The sequence below is a fragment of the Anastrepha obliqua genome, chromosome 4 (assembly GCF_027943255.1).
Source record: "Anastrepha obliqua isolate idAnaObli1 chromosome 4, idAnaObli1_1.0, whole genome shotgun sequence".
NCBI classification, from domain to species: domain Eukaryota; kingdom Metazoa; phylum Arthropoda; class Insecta; order Diptera; family Tephritidae; genus Anastrepha; species Anastrepha obliqua.
Window position 1 is genome coordinate 87,860,997 of NC_072895.1, and position 23,793 is coordinate 87,884,789.

General features: G+C 32.7%; 1 protein-coding gene across 1 annotated transcript; it reads right to left on the reverse strand.

Moving 5' to 3' along the window:
- Positions 1 to 814: 814 nt before the first annotated feature.
- Positions 815 to 8,408, reverse strand: LOC129246454 (ecdysone receptor-like). Its single transcript, XM_054885302.1, has 5 exons — positions 8,263 to 8,408; positions 5,423 to 5,910; positions 5,167 to 5,310; positions 3,125 to 3,277; positions 815 to 3,017 (listed from the first exon to the last, which is right to left on the reverse strand). Exons 1-5 carry the CDS (start codon positions 8,270 to 8,272, stop codon positions 2,109 to 2,111), a joined length of 1,704 nt encoding a protein of 567 aa, XP_054741277.1. The 5' UTR covers positions 8,273 to 8,408; the 3' UTR covers positions 815 to 2,108.
- Between the last annotated feature and the right edge of the window lie 15,385 nt (positions 8,409 to 23,793).

A 23,793-nucleotide genomic window follows, 5' to 3' on the forward strand; every position in this document is an offset into this window, starting at 1 on the left:
AAAATTTGGAGACCAAATAAATTTAAAAAAAATTAATTCAGCTGCTCTACTGCTACTACCTGTTTAATGTGCCTCGTACCCAACTCTTATTTTTTTATTTAAATATTTTTGATTTTTTTCAGACGCCTGATTTTCGAACTTCCAACTGCTTTCGCATCGCGCTTTGAATATTAATTTCATTATATTTTCAAAAAAGTGACAGTAGTAAACAAAAAGTGACAGTTTAGAGTAATTAAAAAAAAAAACAATTACAATTTTAAATGGCAAAAAATCAAATCAGCATTAATTTTGTTATATTTTCAAAAAAGTTGTCCAGCTTGAATAAGTGACTTGAGGCGCGCTTGAGAAAAATGTGCAGCTTGCAATCAACGCTTAAAAGCATACAACTTTTTTTGAACTTCAAAGTGTAGTATGTTCAAAGTATAATTTTTGAACTTCACAGCAACTTTGACTCAACAAAGCGGATGCACATAGAAGCCAAGTTTTTCAAATATTAATTTCTTCATATTAAATTGCATAAAATGCTGACGTGTATGGAATTATTGTGTCGCTAAATAGCAAAGTGCATTTTATGTTTGATTTTGTTTTTAATTTTTATACCAATTTTTTCTACAAATTTCATTGCATACTTTCGTAATATTGTTTTTGTTTTAAGTAAAATACAGTTTTTTGTTTTTTGTAATTTCTGCGTCTGAAAATTTCAACAATCTATTTCTTTATTTGCAGTATTACACAACAATATGACAAAAAATGTGTTTTGTAATTAAAATACAAAAATTAATATTTAAAATCAATAAATGTTTATGTGGTTTGTATATGTATGTATTTAAAGTCAATAAAAGTAAGTTTAAGCGCTAATAATTAATTGCATAATAATTAATTTAAAAAAATTAATATTTTCATCTTTTATACATACCATGATGCTACAAACTACAAACAATTTTCACATATTTTTTTAAGAAAAAAATCTTTCTTATATCTCACTTACTTTTACTCATTGTTTTTCAACTCGTTTCTGTTTTAGTTTTCATCTTCAGCCCATTCAGTGCCTGTGTTTATTTATGTGTGTATATGTTTTTTGAGTGTATATTGTGTTCGTGTGTGTGTGTGTGTGTTTTCGCTTAACTTGCTATTAGACGTAGACTATGTTTGTTGTATGCATCTTTAATGTTCGCTTTTACACATGGAACCGCTGGCTACATCTAAATGTATGCTACGTACGCTACAAATTATTTTTTATTTTATTTTATAATTACAACTACATACTATACGAGTGAGTAGTACTTTTGCTCCGTTTTTGTTTTTACAATAAGTTTTTTTATATTCTCATATTTTTCTTCTCCTCTAAATTTGTTTCAATCCTTGCTTCAAAACGAACAAAAACTTGAACATATCGCCTAGGGGTTTTCAGATTTTTCTTCATTTAAATGTATAAATACAAAATGGTGTGCGCGTGCGTTCTGTGACAGTTTGGTAAACGTCGATAATAATTTACAATAATTTTTTGTTTTGCTTTCATCTTTGCCACCCATGCACCGCCACAACGCCTGCACACGCCTTCACTTAATCACTAAATAACTGCAGTTTTTTGTTTTGGCTTGTACAGTAAACCAACAAAATTTAACGTACACGCTCTACATATACATATGTGCCCTTGTCCGCCCCGCTACAACAGTGCACATTTGCTTTTCTTCTATGTTCACTAATTTCCTTAATTGCTTGTCTAGCTGCCATACACTTAGGCCAATCGCGCGTGCACCGCAGCACTGCGCAGCGCCCACTCCCCACCGCTTAACAACAAACAAAAGCTTAATATTAAACCAAACAAAAGGGTGCGCCGCGCTCGCCGTGTACATCAATTAACTCCCCGCCTCTCTCTTCTATTAGCTGCGTTCCCATCACTCGAGCCCATGACCGCCGCTGCCGCAGCCGCCGCCCCGCTGCATAGCTTTAACACTAACTCCCCTGCTCGCGTGCACGACGAGATCACCACCATTAATAGAATCATCCATACTGTCATCCATGTTGTCATCGTCGTCGTGTATCACACGGCTGCCACTGCCTGCGTTTGCGAGCAGCAGCGTATGTTGCTGCACATGCGCGTGCTGCTATGCAGCCGTATTATTGTCGCCACCACCCATGAGATGCTCCTGCTTCAGTTGTATGCCCATCATGTGGTGGTCACCAGATAGCTGCATACCGATTAAATGTTCGGATTTTAGTGTCAGATTGCCGCCGATGCCAATGCCACTACCGGGACCCATGATGTACTCCTGCTTTAGTGGCATGCCGTATATGCTCGATGTACCCGCCGCCGTCGCTGACGACAAGCCACCATTCAAGCCGATCGATGACGATGTGACGGGCGTGGAGCTGGGCGAGTGATTTGCAAAGTTGCTGCCACTACCGCTGACCATATCCGTTGGTGAGGCAGATGATGAACTTGCTGCCGCCGATGTGGATGTGGTGGGGATTGCTGCATTTACCTCTAGACTTTCGCGTTCCGCTTGCGTCGCTTGTATGTGTGATTGCACGGAGGGTGGCACCGCATGTACGTCCCAGATTTCTTCGAGGAATTTCGGCAGTTTACGATTCTTCAATTTTAACGAGAAACACATTTCGGCATTCTGATTGCCCAGCGTGCGCAACTCGGTGAGAATGGAGAGTAATTTGGCGAAGAAGACGAGACTCATCGAATCGCCGCAATGCCGATTTAATATATAAACGCGCAGCGTATTGATGTAGTAACTTTGTATCGCTTCGACTAGTTCGGCCTGTTCAAGTCCCGGCCGATCGGAGAAGATCACAATGGCAGTGAGGAGCGCGTATTCGACGTTGTCGACCTTCATCGAGTACATCTGCCGACAGAAATGCAATAGATCCTCAATATTATCGGCCACACCGGCCATTTTGTACGCATCCCGCGTATATGAACGATTATTGGCGAAGAATATGGAATCCGAATTGTGATCGTAGCGTCGGGCCATGCGCAACATCATCACCTCCGATGAGCAGGCCTGTGTTGGGAGAGAAATGGAAGAGAAATCAGTACACAAATAGTAAATCATAGATGTGAGTAGATTGGGAAAATGCACTAATTACATACTCGTATATATGCGCTTACCTTAAGCAACGTGATTTGATCCTCTTGTGGAATTTTTGTAAATGCCGGTAAACCTTTTGCAAATTCCACAATAAGTTGTACTGTCAAAATGGTAATTTCGGTTATATGCCGAAAACTGATATCATTTGGGCTTTCATTTTCATCGGGGGTGCTCTGTGGAACGTAAAAAAGATTTATGTGAATAAGTTTCGAATATATGACAGAAATATAATGTATTTTATGTTTTCATTGAAGAAAAATTGTTAAAATATTATTAAAATTTATTAAAATTTCTCTTTGTAGTCATCCAGCTTTGGTTTTAGAAGCGCTTTAAAAAATTATCGTTACAGGAAAGATGAAAATTAAATTATTGATTCACAGGCCATCAGTCTATTAGTTTGTTTGCTACCTTAGAGTTTGTTCTAATGGTTGGTTGGTCAACTGAAGCGGGTAGGCCTAAAAATGATGGCCCTGAATGATGATGGGTACTTTATAAGCCAGAATCAGTGGCTCGGTATAATGGTAGTCGTTTTACAGGCCGTCAAACTAAAGACGATGTATGTAGCTAAATAAGATCACTCTAAATGAATTACTGGAATTCGAGTAACAAGGTAATCAGTCTAATGGCTGTCGTTTAGATTTTAAGCTCAAATAAAATATATCAAAATTTATCTTTCGAAAGATCAATCTGAGTATGAAGGCAATTCGTTTCAGGATGATCATTTGAAAGATCGTTCAACCTCAAAATAAAAGACAAAAAGATAATCGCTGTCTATTTCATAAACCTGAAATACAATATGAAGCCAATCTTCGAAACGAACGTTAAGATCAGAAATAAACAGTTCGATCCAAAGATCGGTTTAAAGGTGATCGTCATAAAGCTTGTAAACTGTAGATCATCATCATCATGAGACAGGGTTACAGTTCGGGATGAACTTTAGCTTCATCAACTAGCCTTTTCCTTGTTATACGATTCAAGGCAGCAGATCACCAGTAATGTATTTTCAGTTTCGTAATATCTTCAATGACCAGCGGTTTCTTTAAATTTTCCTTTATGTCTGATGGTCAGAGCGTTGTAATTTAAGAAGGATTTTTGGCTACGTTCCTTACTCAGACGCATTACATCACCTAATCATTGGAGTTGTTGCGATTTGACGAACTTAACGACATCTTTCTCTTTGGAAATTCAAGCTACGGCGAATTTTTATCGTTTTATCTGATTCTATAACAACCATCCTCAACCCGGATCGGACCATAGACTTTTCGTAACACTCTTCTTTCGATAGTTCGGAAATTTTGTTCATCCTTGACTGACATTACCCATGACTCGCAGCCATACGTCAAGAAGACGTATTTTCATAGAACAGAAGATAGTATACCTAAATGATGAACGCGAATAGACATCGTTTTAAGAAGTTAAGTATGAGAGATCTAAAGACGATCAGTACAAGCGCAATTATGCTAAATGACGAGCACGAATGGAAAGGGGCAATTTTAAAGGATTTTAAACTGAAGTTGATAGAGTCAAAGTTGATCGCTCTAACAGAGTTAAATTTGAAATATATCGCTGCACTTATTAATGTTTTCCTATATATGTTTTTAATAATTTAATGAATATTTTGCTCAAATAGGTCTAAAGACAACTAATATAATAAATGTTAGAATGAACAACTTGAGGTTTGAAATAAAATTTTAGTAGCTATGCATAAATATGAGTCAACTATTTTTGTTAAACAGAATAGGTACAAGGTGGCACAAAATTAATCACTAAAAAATTCAGTTGATCAGAAAACGAAAACCTGAGTAGGCAGCCATACTCTATAAAATCCATAATTTCACATGCACATACAATTTTTCCTGGTTAACCTTTACTATGGCACGCTATTATATTTTTACTTATCACAATCATTATTTCATCGCGAAACTGTATGGGTTCAGCCTGCAAAGCTTTAGTAGTTTGAACTTTTAATTTGCTTTCCAAAAACGTGGATTCGAAAATGTTTTAACCCTTACTCTTTTATTCTAACCGGCGCTTCATTGAATTGTCTTGACAATTTACTTACCATAATACGCTTGAGATCTTCCTCCGATGGCTGTTCGTAGCCATCCTGATACCAGATCAACTTGTATATAACCGCCAACTGGTTGCGTGTAAGCGGCGGAATGTTACTCGCCTTGCACTTGGCCACAATATCATCAGGTAGCAACTGCAATAATGAAGTAAACAATCAATTACTTTACAATTCTTTCAAATTACCAATATTTTATTTTTTTTATTTTATTTTATTTTTTTATTTTTTTTTTACGTTTTGCACTTACCGGACATGTTGGATGCGACGGCTGTTCGCAATTCATCAGTTCGAGTATTTCATTCTTTATCGATTCACTCTTACAAACAATAGGCGAATTACCAGTTGTTTGTTTCTCCTTCTCTTTTTGCGCTTTCTTTTCACGTCGCTTCATAGCGCATTGATTCTCCGGCACTACACATTCCGGTCGCATGCCTACCGCTAGGCATTTCTTCAGTCTACACTCTTGACATTTACGTCGCATATACATGTCCATTTCACAGGAGTGCCCAAATTTACAACAATACACAGCATTCTTCGTGACACTGCGCCGAAAGAAACCCTTACAGCCTTCGCAGGTGAGCGCATTGTAATGATAGCCGGATGCCCGATCGCCGCACACCAGACACAGCTCCTCCTGGAGACGCGGCGCTGGTCCCTTTTTGATCTTTTTAACATCACAACTTTCATTGGCCGAATAGCCATTGAGACTGCTCGACGGCGAGAGATCATCGCGACCTAAAAACGAAATGAGAAATAAGAGAATAGAGATTAATTAAATGTTGATGATGAATTGATAGCTGGGAAAGAATTTTTGAATTGACTTAATTAGAGTTGATTATATAGAACAGGTTTGAGAGTTTGCTTGAAAAAGAAAAAAAAAAAACAATAAAAACGCTAAAAAAAATATTTTATTAGATTTTCATTTCATACCGCTCGACTTGAACAAAAAAAACCTATTTTCTGAATTTTTATTCATTTCACAACAATTTGAAAAACTTTATTGACATGAGTTAGAAAACAAGTTACATGGCTAATTACAATAATAGGTTTTACTGTATCATTTCTTTGAATTTCTTCATGGGTGTTTTGCCTTTTAATAAGAATTTCTAAGAATATTTTTATTTTTCGTATGCAGTTTATAGCTTTTTAACTTTTTTATATAAATAAAATTGCCGTGGATTCGTTATATTGAGAAAATGCGCAACACCATCAAGGAAAAAAATTAATCAATCAATGGGACGTTTTTAGAAACTTTCATCTTGCACTTCACTAAACTAAAATTATAAAAATAAAACCACACAATCATATTTTAGCAACTCATGAGTTACTATGAAATTGTAGCGTGACATTAAACAACATCACATATACATAGGACATGTCCCACGAGGGATTAAGGACCTGCAGAAAAATAATACGTATGCAGATGAGAAGTAGTCATCCCATATAAGTTTAGCATCACATCACATTGTCAAATTCTATATTTAGCATCCAATCGCACTCTGTCATATTATTATGCATAGTACTATTCTGTATAAGTCCACTTCCATAGCCAGTACAGTGCTAGGTATATGACTACACAAGAATCGCATAATTCCATCTTGTGATGCCATCACATGACGGGATATCACATCGTATCATCACATCCATCATATCACACCATCTCATAATTCCCATTCTTTATATGCATGTATATGTGTATATATCATACAATATTCAAAAATAACATGGATTATCACCTGATGCCATCACATGACCTCATATCACATCGTATCATCACATCCATCATATCACACCATCTCGTAATTCGCATTTTTTATATGTATGAATATGTGTATATATAGTATATATACATACAATAGTCAAAAATAACATGGCTCATCACGTGATGCCATCACATGACCTCATAACACATCGTATCACACCATCTCGTAATTCGCATTTTTTATATGGTATGTACTAAATGTATTATATTTACTATATACATTATACATACAACAGCCCAAAATCACAACGGCTCATCACGCGATGTCAGCACATGACCTCATATCACATCGTATCATCACATCATATCACTTACTGCTATTTTATGTGTATAAAATTATCATGTCTTGAGTTGACAAGCAATTTTCGCAACACATCACACCATCAAATAACTACAAATTACACCGCAGCATATCGAACATTGCAAGATGCAAGTTGAGAATGCATCAATGAACAAAAATCATTATACGGCGAGCAAGCACTACCCGTAAAAACTTTTGTGGTCGTTGTGCGCTCATCTACGAATTCCGGGTAGGTCGTTCAAAAGCAGTTGCTGTGCGAGAAAATATTGATGTTGTGCACGAAATAATTGAGCGAGATCATCAAGCCACATACACATAACATGCGATTGAGACATTCTTGGGCATTGGTATGATGAGCATCAATAAGATTTGGCTTGATCAGCATGTGTCTGGACAAAGTGCTTCGAAAATTGTTCAAAATAAATGCAAATGTGTATTGATCGCCGCGGGGGATGTTTTAAAACACAATGAAACTGCGTTTGCTCCCACCAATGTTCGTTTTTCCATTGTTAGGCAAGAAATATAAATAGCAGCCCTCGTAAGTTGTTTCGACTGCTGTGAAAACCTTTAAAACTCACTACCACGGTATTCACAAACTGCTCATATACGTTTTTTCACCATCACCATCGATAATACCTCAAATCACATTACAAATAATTTCACGTCAAAGGAAATCCGGAAAATTTTTGTTACTCAAGCGGTTCAAAAATTGTATGTAGTCACCACCCTTCCCTATACATATGTATATCTTCAACACTAGAACTATTTTTATTTTAGCTCCACTCAACAGGTGACTTGTATATTGAACTGACGCACGTGTCCACAAAAGTTACAACAACAACAATGCCAGCAAAAAATATCCGAGTTCATACAAGAAAACATAAGACAGGCAAAATAGCTAACCACAGCATAAACACACATACAAATAACAAAAAAACATCACGAACAGGTTCATATACAGCATAGACACATAACCAGACACAAAGTGCAAACACTGACAACTGAGCAACGACACGATATTTACCTGTGAGCATATTTGACGCACCACATCAATTCAAGAATATTGGCTTGAACACGCGTTTCGAGCACTACTTGGATGTAGAAGTAAATATACTTTTAGAAAGTAATACTTTTCAATAATTCAATATTTGAGAGATGTCAAAGGCTTTGAATTGGAACTTCTTTATTAGCGACGCAAAATAATATGTACTTTTGCACTTCAACAAAGGAATACCCCCGCCGAAAATGTGCGAATTGCGACAGCGATTACGAGTATTTCAAAACAAAACGCAAAACGACGCGGCCAACAGACTAGCGGCACTGAACTGAGCCGGTGAAGATGAATGGCAAAAAGCACAGCGACATCAAATAAAATATACAAGTAAAATATGAAGAAATAAAAAGAAAATGAAAAACAAAATATATGTGAATGCTTATATTGAAAATGTGTGAGATTTCTCTCTTTTTCACACACACGCGCACGCACACACACCCGAGCATGTATGGTTAACAATGACTAAATGAAGGTCTCACGAATTGAGCGCGACCTGATTGTCAGCCACAATTTAAACCAAAAATTTATCGACAGTCAGCAAGCCAGCCAGCTAGCCAGCCAGCCAAGGCGTATGAGTAATCGGCATAAGACGAAAATAAACAAAATAAGTAGACAAACCGATCGAATGTCTGAGCGACTGAGCGACTGGCTGGGCGACTGAACGACTGAATGGTTGACGTAGAGTCAATATTAAGCATTATTTATAACATATGTACATATATAAACAAAAATGTATGCATGTATGTTGTATTTGTATAGTATTAATGACGTCCGCAATACTTTAATAGAAACATTCAAGCAAAAAAGTGTTGGTGTCAAAAATTATTTTTCGATTCGTTTAGAATATGCGAATACATTGTATGGATTACTAAAAAAGCAGTAAGCTTTCAATGCATTTAATAATATACGCGTACATATAAACTAAGGTATACATGCGTACATATGTATGTACATATTTATTTACTACAAACTTATATGCATGACTTTACGTACATATGCAAATGAATGGAATACAACAATAAATTATGCATGAGTGAGCTGTTGCGCACAAGACCAGTAAACCTTAGAAAATGATCGTACCACCAAAAATTAATATATAAAATAAAGCGAAGGAGATAAAGTTAGCAGCAGCAAAGCGCAAAGCCAAATTTAATAGTATTCATAGAATGATGAAGAGAACTAAATAAGCGCGAGCACGAGTTCGCAGTTTTTTCATATTCGCTAGAGCTTTGTTTAGAAGGCGCAAATAAAGATTTCACTTTCAAAAACAAAAAAAAAAAAAATAAATGGAGAATGAGTCGAGATATTAATGCTTTATTAGCAGAGAAGTTTTTTCCATAACACATGGACTGAAAAGTCCCGGGCCTAACAAAAAAAACACGTCAAAATTAGCTTTAATCGACAACGTAACAACGCTCCATCAAGAACAACGCAATCATTCCAACGCCGCTCTAACACTTCAATACCAATTTTCTTGAACGATTTATCTTTTGCCACAAAATGGGCTTCAATTTCAGCGATAACCTATTATTTCTTCCCGGTGAATAAGGTGGATGTGAGAGCAATTCGAAGTTTAATTCATGTAGTTTTGCCATTGTTTTGTTTGATCTGTGACATGGTGCGTTGTCTTGAAGAAATAAAATAATGAGCAATTTTTTACCAACTTAAAGCATGCCCTTTACTTTTTTATTAAAATCATTTCATATTTAAACTGTTTTTATTTATATATTTAAATTCATTAGGCTATAAAACTGCATAAATACATACATAATTGACGCTTAAGCCCTTTTTGGGTGTTTGGCTGAGCTCCTCCCCAATTTGCGGTGTTCGTCTTGATGTTGCTCCGCAAATGGAACACTCAGACAGGCAAAAGTTTTATATGAGGAGCCTTTTTCATGACAGAAATGTACCCCTAATTAAGTACCATGGAATTGAGACAAAAAGTTTGTGGAATTTTTTTAAATTTTTGTAAAAAATTTCATAAACAAAAAATATCAGAAAATAGTCAACACTTGTCAAAATAGTGATACACTATTATTTTTCGTGGGATGTATGCACTTGTAAGCTAAGTTTGATTATGTTAGACAGTTGCTAAAAAAGATAAGAGTGTTAATTTGAACGTGAATTATAAATTCGTACTTTGTTTCACCAATTAATGGGGTAAAAGGAAGCAGAAAAGAGATTTCGATTAGGGTGATAGTCGAACGATGACTAGTTGCGACAGTGGTAACTCTCTTCGTACTGATAGAAAAATAAAATAAATAAATGAATAATAAAATAAATAAGATCACAAATAAGTAAATAATAAAATAAATAAATTCGCCATGCGACTAATATCTCAAACTGTTATCTGCATCTCTATAATATAAGAAAAATATATTTAAAAAACCCACTAGTACCACAGGAGATATTTACCTCTCTAAGAAATAATAATTAATAAGTTATAAAAAAATATTAATTAATTCTTTTAATTACATAATGAATATATTATTATATTATATTACATTATTTCGTTATATGCAACATAAATTATTTAAATATTTTATTAAATATTTTAATATAAAATTAAAAATTTTTTTTTTTAATCTAAATTTTTTTTCCAATTATTTTTAACTACATGAATAATATAATAATCCTGAACTATTTTTTTTGAAAGTATTAAAAAATAGCAAAGGCAGTTGGCAATGTTTGTGAGTACTTATTTTTCGTCATTGCATTTACAAGTGTTTACTCGCGTGCTGATTTTGATTTCACTTATTTAATACTAACTTATAAATATTTCGGCAAAAAAAAAACGTGTTTTTTGAGCTACTTCAAACTCGCGCTTCTATAGGCTATAAAACTGCATATCCCACATTTTTCTAAAAATTCTGATGAAACAGTGAGTAATTTTGATAAAAAATTGTAATTTTTTTTTTATTTTGCACAAAGTTTGAAACTTTGATTTGTGCTGTGTTTACAGGAGAAACAACGGTATGGAAAAATGTAAAAACATACTTGAATAAGATGCAAATAAATTATCAAAATTTATCTGGCGCTATAGCTATTTAATGCAGTGTAAGCCACACAGCTTACCACGCAAACTAAAAATATTCACTATACTTACATATACATATAAGTAATATAAAACATACATAGTTGATCGCGAAATGTTCGTTCATTGGCTGCACTTAAGCAGAAATGCGCCTAATGCGATTTACATATTCATGCAATTTCATGCGTGGAAACATGCAGACACATTACGTACTCGCACATTCGACACATGCATTGCTAAACTTCTATATGTTTGCAGTACTTCTAATTCTAATTCTAACGACATGACAACAACAAAGTAGAGAATACAATAGCACATAGCCGCTTGCTAGCCATGCCCGCATAGTGAGAAAATGCTCTGTACCCAATTAGGTCTGCAGGCCTAGCATTCATAGCATACTATGGTAGCAGTGGCAGTTGAATGTATAAACTATTAGTTGCTATTCGATATTTGACGACGTGTTTGGGTTTTTTAGAAGTAGGCACATTTCGAAATTAATATGCTAAGCGCGCTGCTCTTGGCTATCGGCCATCATCGGTTGGATAGTATGAATACTACATATATCGTAGTTAATGTGGGCTATATGGGATTTGTGAAACCACAACAAAACAAGGAAAACAAAATTAAAAAAACATATGCCCCTCAAAGAATAAATCCGAACGACGGAAAATCTTTTTTTGTAATATTTTATATATATTTTTATACCTGCAAACATTTTAGAATGAAGTCTCAGAACTGGATTAACTCAATGCAAATATGACTACTGGCTATGGCTGAGGTTGCTCATAGCCTATAAAAGGTTTTCTAATATGAACGCGTCAATGTTGACATGGCTGAGGCCTTTTGTCAAATATTGTTGCTTATTTTTCATTTAGTAATGCCGCTTCAATTAGTCGCATCCCAAGATTAAACGTCCTCGAATCGTGTCTGGGAATACATTAATATCATCATCATTGTAGACGTGGCGGTTCGGGTTGAATCTCGACGTCCCTCAATAACTTCGACCAAGAATCTCGATCCTTTGCATACTTCTTTCAGTTTCCCAGTCCAAAAATCTTGGCGTCGTTATTAGCTGTGTCAATCCAGGTTTCCTCTGGGCGACCCTTTTATAAGGCACATAGAGCTTACTATTGTAGATCTTTCTTGCAATTTCATTTGGGTTCATCCTCAAAACATGTCCAGCCCACTTAAGACGCTGTAGTCGGCGATTTTGAAGCCATTTAGCTCAGCTCGGCATTCATAGGCATTGTAATATAGGCGATATTTGACGCGATCTATCCGCACCAAAGAGGCGGCGTAGGATTTTTCGCTCAAATATATTAAAATCATTAATATCACTTTTCTATCAAACTGATTCAGCTGCACGCAACGATATGTTCGACTTTGTCACAAACAATTTAATGATCTGCTGATGTTTCTTGGGAGAGGCATTTTTTTCTGCGCCTCGTCCGTGGAAGTCGTCGATGCTTTCAACTTCAGTATGCCGTCGCGTCCATTTATTTATGAACAACTTCGACTTCTTCAAATATTTTGCTGCAGATGCGCGTGCAATTTTTGGGCCTTTAGGGTGTGTACGTAGAGACACTACTTCAAATCGTCTTTCATATGCGGAACTCATTTTCTAAAAACAACATAGGTTTTCTAAATACCTCACAAACCTAATAAATCACGACATGTGATTAGAGAAGGGGAGGGTTACAAGATATAACTACTATATAACCTGGATCAGTTGAGCAAGAGTCTGTCGTGGACCTTCTATACTAAGGCATAATCAGTTTATAAACAGACTATTGGGAAAATTACGTATACTTGAACTGTAAAAGCAACGTCGTAATGCAGTCATAGGAATTTTTTTTACAAGATAAATTATAATAATTTGACTTACATTTACACGGCACGCTCCTAGCCATAGTTGTGGAATTTTTTACAAGTTTGGGTTGATAGAAATTTGCTGACGGATTGAAGCAGCGAGGGAATCTTTTTTCAATTACAGGAAAGTTATTTTCAATAAAAGCTTGAACATGAAATTACGTCTTCGGTATCTTAATTGTTACGTTTAGTCTGTTTTGTTGTACGGTGTGGAGGCATGGACACTAACGGTTGCGAGTATGAATAAATTAGAAGCGTTTGAGATGTGGTGCTATCGGCGGATGATGCAGATATCGTGGACAGACAAAGTTAGTAACAAAGAAGTCTTAAAGAAATTAGTTGTTGCAACTTATTGTGCAAGGCAAAATGGGAGGCAAACGAGGAATTGGAAGGAAGCAAATGTCTTGGCTACGTAACATAAGAGAGTGGACAGGATTAAGGACTATTGGGCAGTTGGTTGAAGCAGCCCGAAGCAGAGACAATTACTATAATATTATGTCTAATATTTTATATTAGAGTTTTGTTAAACATACAAAAGAAGAAAGATTTATTCATCACATTTGTATTAAAATTAAAGCACAATTTATTACTGTGGTCGCTTACATTCTGTATTAAGAATTTGCTAATAAAGAAGAAGAATAAACGGAATCCAGTCACTTTTGCTATTTAATAATACCTTCAACAATGCCATTAATACAGACAGGACAGTGATATAGTTTTATTATAGCAAAAACAGACTAGACTACAAATCTGAAATGAGTTTCTTACCAACGCAATAAATCTACTTGAATACTTGAATACACATTTCTGTAAATATGCGCGCATATATGTGTGTGTAATACAAATACACATAAACCAGGAAGTTGTCTATTCCAAATATCAAATCCATGGCAATAAACTTTTTTGCCATTATATTTTTATGACCATCAAAATCACTTCTATGGCAATCAGTAGAACATAAAATCAGTTTTTTTTTTTGTTTCAGAGAAAAGATACATACAATTGCAGGCCTTCTACATATCTCTCTATAGCTTTTGTAGTTAAGTAGTAGAATCTAGCAGCTTCTGGAGTAGTCAGCAAATGACCAGTGCGTCGCCTACTGCATTCACGAAGACTTTCATTACTTTAATTTGTCTAGCTTTGTTGTTTTAAGCGCATATTTTTTATTAGTTGTATGCTTCAGTTTTTTTATTTTTAGTTTTTTTCTGTTTTTTAACTCACCTGCGCATAAACATATGCTTGCTTGCAGTGCACAAATTGGGCGCTTGCAACAGATACTGATAAGAATTTTATGGTGTGACAAATGCGATATTGAATTGCGATTAGTGCTGGTGAAAGTGAATGAACAGTAAATCAAGGAAGAGAGAAATGTATAATACATGAATTTTTGCAAATAAAAAATAAGCGCCAAAAGTACGCAAACAAGATTATTGTTACATGTTTGGTTTTTTTTTTTTAAGACTCTAAGGTTTTTATAGTTTTAAGACTCTAATAAAAGTTGCTGTACCTATTTTCGAGCGCTGATATGTATGAAACATGAAACTCTTTACATTTTTTTATAAGAAGCATGCAGTGGTTACATTTGTAGAAGCCAGCAGAAAGACTTCTTCCTTTGCCGGAATTGTCAATCGATCGACAAGCAAATTCTCACTGATGGTAATTTTGAAAAATTGGCATTAAAAAAGCAATTTTGAAAATATTTCCTTATACTGTTTCAGCTCATTATGTCTTACTTTTATTCTTCAAGAAGCAGTGTTATGTTATTGGAAAATGTTAATTATCAGTGAAAACTTTCACTGTTGCTAAATATTTAGGCTATGTGCAAGTTTAGGCGAAGTGCAATCACTAAATATTCCGTATTAATGAAATTCGGGTTTTAACTCCCACTGAAGAAGTAGTGGTAGTGAAATGCATATTGCATTTAGTTTTTAGCACATTATTCCCAACCCTGGTAGAAGGTCGCAAGCTGCCACATAGGCATTATTAACAACATCTAGGCAACTTACCTGCCCACGCATGCAGCTGCATATGTATTAAGAATGTAATTTTTTTTTTTTCGATTTTTGTTTTCGAGATCCCGTTGTTACATTCGGGACTAGGGACTAACGAGAACTAACGGGATTAACGAGGAAAAGTATGAGCTTTATCCATGCTAAGAGCATCCTACCCCAACAACCTAAGTCTGATTCTAGAAAACGCCGGACAGCTACAGAGAAAATGCACTGCAGTGTCCTCATTCTCACGACAAGATAGGCATAATGAGTCGTCAATGCTTCCCATGGTAGCCATATGCTTACCACAAGCATTGTGCCCTGTGATTGCACCTACCAGTACTCTCAGGTCCTTTCTACTAAGTTTTAGGAGGAAGATCACTAATTTCCTGCTTGGTGGTTTCACAAAGCACTTAGCTACTCTGCAGGAGCTCAACTCACACCAACGTCTTCTATGTGTTGGCCTCATGAAGTCTTCAATCCATAGTTAAACCGATGCAGAATTGACCCCTAGGAAGGGTTTAGGGTCCAGTGATGGTGTGCTTGCAGAGCCTTCATTAGCCAGTTTATCAGTCAACTACTCGTTCCCTGTAATACCGCAGTGTCCAGGCACCCAAATAAGACAAACTTTGTTGTATGTTGCAATACTCTTCAGTTTTGTCTTACATTCACTGACTAATAACGAAAAGAGCAGCGTGGCTTAGCAAGTGTTCTAAGAGCAGATTGACTATCACTAAAAATTCTAATACTACTATCACACCACTTTTTCTCAATTAGCCTAACAGAGGTATACATATGCATGCATTGATTTTTATGGTAGAAGGAAAGCAAAACAAAAACGGTTGAAAATAGTCATATTTGTCAAAAAATTAAAGCTAATTTTGCTTTTTTTGCTATAAAGAGGGATTTTTTTTATCTTTACTCCATATGCTTCGTAAATCACAAATCCGGAAAATTCTGGAATTATTGACAAGTAATCCCGGAATTTTTGAGACTTAAAAACGCCAGAATCCCGGTATTGACATTCCTAATATAATATGCCAGTAATTATGTGAATGCAAGTTGTAACATTATGCAATTATTTTTCATCGCACCAACAAGCATTGGGAAATTTGAGATTTGCAATGGCCTTGCGAATTAAATAAGTGCCATAAATTTTCTCTTTAACATTTACATGTATTTTCTCTCAAAATGGCTCAAAACAAGTCTACTTCAGCACATGCTGACAGACAGTTGGACTACGCATTTGTTGCTGCTAATTAATTTTATTTTTTTGCATGTGCCCAGCACCCTGAAGGGAATAATCTGATAAATAATGGCGTGGAAAAGTTTTTTGTATAGAACTTAATAGAGGAATTGCATTAAACTTCAAGCAGAATTTCTAGGTGAGTTGGCCGAACTCTACTAGGATAAACCCGCAAGGGGGTAGAGTATGCGAGACGGATAACATCTTCGTGTAACTGTTGTCAAAACGGCCATAAAACGTTCCCCATGTAGTTTTGGAAAGTACTGCTGCAATAACATTCGAACGTACACTGGGGCTAACATAAATAAGTTGCCTTATCTTTTTCGTTTTTAGTTCATTGAATAAAAAAAAGTTATAAAGCAAAGTTCCAAAATTTGTACAGAATTCGAAAAAGTGTTACAAAATTTTCAAGGTTTTTTTAGAACACTTCAGGTTATGCATCTTTATAGCTTTATTTTATTACTCTTTACAATATTAGCAATATTTTCCATGCTGATTTTTTTCGTTAATTTTTCTAAAAATATAGTTCTTTGTATAAAAAAATGTTATAAATAAAATTCCAAAATTTGCACAAAACTAAAACAATAAAATTCACTTATTTTTAGAAAACTTCTGGGTATGCAGCTTTAGAGCCCGTTCAATTCTAGGATCATCTTCATCATCGGTTCTTATTTCTCTCATCAGAGCATAGGACCTCAATTTTAGTATAATAAAGTTTAACTTTAAAGTCGCTCAAAAATCGAGCTGATTTGAAAAAAAAAAATTCTGCATACGATATTGAGCATTTTCTTCTTCTAAAAGACTTCCGAACATAACCACCACTATCTGGAGAGTTTCACTGAAATTTCCTGCACGGACGTTATGGCTAATACTCGTTTTTTGTTTTTAACACACTTTTCATTCAAATAAATTTTAATGAAATCTACTTTATTAAATTACATATTGCCGCACATTTAATTATTCGCATATTTTTTTGCAAATCTATGCAACAAATCCATGTTGTATATTGTCAATCCAAGCATTTAATTAGCATGCAAATAAATTACAATTATGTATTCATACGCCTTACTTGCCACGATTGCAGTTGAGCTATGTGAATTGTATGAATGAACGCGAATGCAGGCAAGGAAAGTAGGCACTTGTTGGTAGCAATAGAGAAGGTGCGACAATTAATTACTTACATTAAATATTTAAGAAATAAGCGACAAGTCGAGCTTACTTTAATACGACACACGCAGTTATGTCGATATACTATATGTAAAAACATACATATTTACATATAGTATACATTGATAAATACATATATGTGTATGTGTGTGTGGGAATGTGGCTACTACGCCTAAAGCTAACAATTGACAAGATATCCAACTGAGAAATCAAACATTACAAAGTAAATACCCTGTACGAAATAATTTCACCTTCACCGAAAAATTTGCTTTTTAATGATTGGTCTCGAACTAGTCCAAATTGAAAGCAGAATCTGACGTTTGTCACTGTTTGCTACAGAACGTATTTGAATATAAAATGAAAAGTTATGGGAATCCAACTATGAAACTTTCAGAGAGTACTGGGCGAACGGGCAAGTTCTATTATTCACTTGCGAGTGATTTTCAATGCGATTGCCATGAAATTTCAATGCAATTCACTTTGAATTCATATCTAAAGTGAGGAAAAAATCAAAAATCCTAAATACAATTTTTTTTATGAACAAAAAAATGATGCTTTTTTTTAAACAAAAAAAAAAATATAATTAAAATTTTACAAAATTATTAAATGTTTTTCCAATTTTTTTTTAATATTTTAAAAAGAAAAGAATTAACAAAAAGGAAATACAATTTTTTTAAAAGGCAATACTAAAACGAAAAAACAAATTAAAAGAAAAAATTTCGCTAGAAATATTTTTTATACTAAAAAACACTTTAAATGTAAAGTTTAAAATAAAGATCCAAAGATATTTCACTTTATAAAATTCTAAACCAAAATTTTCAAAATTCAATAAATTTCTAATTGAAAGTGTTTTTTTAGTTTGCTTCTTTTTATACTCAATGAATCCGAAATGTTTTTCAAAAAAGAAAAAAAAATTCCAATAATTATGAAAAAACTAAAAATTTCTTCCAAAAAAAACCTTTAAAAAGGATGTTTTATATTAAAAAAATAACAAAAAATATTTAATGTAGAAACAAAACAAAAAAATTAAAAAAAGTTTTAATTGTTGAAATAAAATTGTTTTCCAAAAATATTTTTGTTTGAAATATATGATATTTTATGCTAAAAAGAAGAGAAAACTAAAAAATTAATTTGAAAAAAATTTTAGAAGTGAAAAATTCTGTAATTCACTTTGCCGGAAAATTTCAATGAAATTCACACTGAATAAATTGAAAAAAAAAATCTGAGGGGCGCGTTTTTCAAAAATGACAAAACAAAAGCGAAATATTTTAATTTTTAATTTAAATATAAATAAAAAAAAATTTAAATCTTGAAATAAAATTTGTTTTTTTTTTTTTTAAATATATTATATTTTATGCTAATATAAAAAGAAGAAAAAACTAAAATATAAATTTGAAGAAATTTTAGAAGTGCAAAATTCTGTGAAATTCACTCAAAATTCACAATGAATAAGTTGAGAAAAAAATCAGAGCATTTCTTCCAAAAAAATTCATTTAAAAAGTATATTTTAAACAAAAAGAAAAAATAAACAAAAAAAAACATTTGTAACGTTGAAATAAATTTTTTTTAAAACAGCATTTTTTTTTAAATATTATATTTTATGTTAAAAAGAAACTAAACAACAAAAAAAAAAATTCCAATGTAAAAATTCTGTAATTAACTTTGCCAGAAAATTTCAATTAAATTCACTGAATAAATTGAGAAAAAAATTTGAGGGGAGCGTTTTTCAAAAACGTAAAAAAAATCATTTCCCAAAAATTATGAACAAAAACACAGTTTTTTCCAAAAAAAAAAACAAAGAAAATAAAACTTTTGAAAAAAGTAAGCAATAGCGAAGCAGTCAATTCCTTCAACAATGACATCGTAAAGCGAAAGTAACCAGATAAATGTGGACTAGTACCATTCAAAATTAGGTAAGTCATAGATTAGTCCAGACATAGTCCAATACACTACATACATTTAGGTGCACACACGTTTTACATAGTCGTACAAATGCATATTTGCCCTAGGACAGTCGCTTATCAAGAATACGACAAATCTTGATTCTAATTCAGATTCATTTTCATATTTACGCTTTCCTCGAAAAGTCTTAATTTCTTCGACCAACGCAAGTAGTGGTAAATCAAGCAGTGTTAGATTTCTATTTTAATTAAATTTTCGTTTTATGTAAGACGCAACAATAATTTGTACAAACATAGATTTCACTTCATTCTAAGTATTTTGTCTGCAATAAATTTATTTCGTATTATTACGCAATGTCGTAGCTACAGACATAGGTATATATATGGACATGCTATTGTATTATATGAGTGTCTGCATAAATATCCGGAGGCTAAGTTAAGCAAACATCAATCTTAATAAGAAGTATTGTTAACACCAAGAAATGTAAGTAGCTAATTAAAAAAAAATAATAATAATAATAACATTCTCGCCTCTGTAGAGTAGAGTAAATAAGTGAAAGTATATAAGAAAATATATTCCATAATATATATAAATTATAAATAAGGGTCTAACATATTAAATAAAATTTTTATTTTGTGCAAACTTATTTTCTTTAACTCGACATAAAATTTAGGGAAATTTCAAATGAACAGGCAACCAGGCAGGCTAAGGTCTCACATACTTCATTTATTTCTTCTTACAAATGTAAGACTACTCGTATAAACCTTTACGCCGCCCACTAAGAGAACATAAAAGATGGAACCTGACTTTGAAACACTTTTCCCGGTAATATCTCGGGCCTAGGCTAAATTGAGAAAATTTCAAACTATTAATAGTGACAACTTAGTAGGAGATTTTCAGGAAGTTCAGATGGTGACAAGCAATTGGGGGCACTAAGGTTCCAAAAATATTGTATGGTAAAAAAGTTATTCGAAAACCAAATTGGATATTTAATTTTGCGTCACTATCTTCTAAAAATTATGTTAATACTAAAAAGGAAAAAAAAACAAAATTAAAGCAAGAAAGGTCTTTAAAGTATATTTGATATTAAAGGGGGAAAAAAATATTTTAAATGTTGGAAAAAAATTTTATTTGAAAAGAAAAAAATTAAAAACAAAGCAAAAAAATTAGTTTTTAAGTAAAAAGTTATGTAATTCAGTTTGCCAGAAAATTTCAATTTAGTTTCAAAGTTATTTAAAAACCAAAGTGGACGTTTAATTTTGTGCCACCAACTTTTAAAAATTGTGTTTTGTACTAAAAAGGAAAGCAAAAAATTAGAATTAGTAAGATTTTTAAAAACAAAAAAAAAAGTTAAATATTAGAAAAAAATTGTATTTCTTATTTATTATATATTAGTAGTTATTATATATTAGTAAGATTTTTAAAGTATATTTAAAAAAAAAAAAAAAAAAATTAAGTATTAGAAAATAGTTTTATTTGAAAAGAAAAAATTAAATACAAAAAAAAATTGTTTTTTAAGTAAAAAATTATGTAATAGAAAATTTCAAATAAATTTCAAAGTTATTTAAAAACCAATCTGGATGTTTAATTTTGCGCCACCTTGCCTTAACTCATTAAAACCCTTCTTTACGCTTTGTATATGAGACTGAGAATAAATATGATTTGACCTTTTTCAACATTTTTTTTTTTTTCCAAAATTCTTCGAAAAATTATGATTTTATACTCTCAATCTCTAATACTATTTTACAATATTTTGATGTTAAAATATGACAATAAAATTATGGGCATTGATGTTCTTTCAAATAAAAAAATGTTGATTCCATAACTTATATTAGTATTTTGAAGTCGAACGCACTTTTTTGTTTTATGAAATTGTGTTTAGCTCAATAAAACTCAAAAACAAATTTTAAATTTTGCTCATATTTATAAAAAAAAAGATTTCTTTGCACACTCATCTAACACTTCAACAAACTGCAGCTACCTGACTGCGTGCAAATAAAAACTTTTGCATGTAAAGCAGGCAATTATGCAATGCATTGTGTCTGCAATTTTCTAATAATTAATTTATTTATAGGAAAATAGCTATTGTGTCATATGTGAGAGAGCTCTGTTCGTTCACCTTAACGCAATTTCAATTACTGCCTCATTAAGTTAAACAATTTTTTTTCCATTTCAATTGCATTTCGCATAAATTTTGCCAAGAGCAAGCACATAGATTTCATTAGAGGTCATTTTTTCTTGTTAATTCCAATTGTAATCGGCTGGTTTTTCACATTTACATACTAATAACACAAGCGAGGTTTTAGCATGCTTTTCAAGAAAAATTAATATTAATTTTCCCACCTTTTTTTCTTACAGTGGTTCATTTGCAATTAGTCAGACGAGAGCGTTTTGCTGCCATGCCGCATTGAAATTTACACTTGTTTTTGGATTTGCATTCGGTAAAGTATATCTTTTAGAATCCGCTGACCTTTTAGCGCACCAATAAAAAAAAATAGAAGTTTATTGATTAGCTATTGAAGAATTGAATTAGCGCAAATAAAGTGGGAACGTTTACATATTCAATGGACTGCATGTTTACATCGTAGTTGAATGTGTTACTTGCGCTATGCGTTAACTTGTTACAGCTGGCCAATTAATGAAGTAAAAAAACAAAAAAAAAACCAACTATGGGTTAATATATATTAGTATGTGTTTTTTTTGTTTTTTTGTGAATATATTGAATATGAGAATCCCAATTCATAGTCAACGCCTTTGTATTCATAGACTGGGTTAGGTTAGGTTAGGTAGAAGTGATGGCGTTTTATGCGGTGTATACAGAGCGAACATCAAAGTATAAGAAATTTGTACTCAGGTGTTTCCAGATATAGTACACCTGTGTTCACAATAATAACAACGCGATATTTGCAAAGGTTGGCGTATTTATTTGGTATCTTTCTTAATATAAAAAATATAGCTAACACTAAAAAACACCATATTACTGAAAATTTCAAACTTTGTTAAAAATAAAAAATAAAAAGCAACAAATTTTTATGGAAAATTTTACAATTTTCAGTCAAAACTTTTAGAAGCTTTTGTTGTGGGTATACAGCTTTGTAGTCCTGTAGTCCATGGCACAAATCGTAGGTCGTAGTCTTTGAATTGTTGCTTGAGTCAATATTTAGTGTCCGTGTTATTTATCCGAGGCTATAGTTGCGGATTCATGATAGACCTTTTGTTCTCTTTCCTCTTTTTGGTATAATAGTGAACCAGTTGCGGTGTTATACATTTTATATGGAGAATATGGACAATAGGTCTATGTAAATTAGAGTTTTCTAAATTCTTATTGGAATTATTATTTTTTTTTTTTTATTGAAACTTAACAAAAAATAGCTTAACATTTCGTATTACAACTAGCAAAGCTAACAAGTAATATTTTTCGGTATAATTAATTAGGAATTATTCAACATTTATTTGCTTCACATTTAATTTTATTAATTTTTTCCAAATAACCAATGCTCGATCTTTTTTTTTCGAATTGAAGAGAACATCCAGCACTCTCAGCGAAATTGTCAAAAAATCAACACTATTTTTAAGCTACTTCAAACTTGCACTTCGTTATACCAGAATTCAATGGGCTATGAAACTGCATACCCTAATATTTTTTTAAATTCTTATTAATAAACATAAAATTTTGAGGGCGATTTCTGGCATTTTTTTTAATTTTGTATGAGTTTGCAACTTTAAGTTATATTTTACTACAAACATATTATATAAAACAAAAAATAAAAAAATAATTAAAAAAAAAACTTAAATAAAAACAATTTTAATTAAAAAAATTAAAAAAAAAAATGTTTAAAAAATATTAAAAAATCTTTAATATTATTTTTTTATTTTTAATAGTTTTAATAGTTTTAATAATTTTTATAATTTTTTTAAATTTCTTTATTTTAAATAAAAAAGAATAAAATTTAATATAAAGAAATAAAAAAAAAATTTTAAAAAAATATGGGGTATTTAATTTATTAAATATAAATAAATAGTAAAAACTTTGCAACATTGCGAACACAGATGCAGGTAGTAAAAACTCACAAAATCACACTCTCGGAAGATTTATAATTTTTTGCAAATGGCTTCCTAAGTTACAGTACGCAGCATTGGATCAGATAAATGACAAAAAAAAATATACCGATCATTTAACACAATTTTCTGTATTAGTATAAAAGTTATTCAAAAACAAAATTTTGCGCCACCTTGTTTACAGAACATTCTACTTTCCAAGGGCCATTGTGGAACGAAAGGCAGCGTCAGAG

Excerpts from the sequence above, each read along its gene's own strand:
- LOC129246454 (XM_054885302.1), bottom strand. Across the intron at positions 3,278-5,166 it reads AAGATCTCAAGCGTATTATG|AGCACCCCCGATGAAAATGA; the intron begins GTAAGTAAATTG and ends TACGTTCCACAG. Across the intron at positions 3,018-3,124 it reads ATCAAATCACGTTGCTTAAG|GCCTGCTCATCGGAGGTGAT; the intron begins GTAAGCGCATAT and ends CTCCCAACACAG.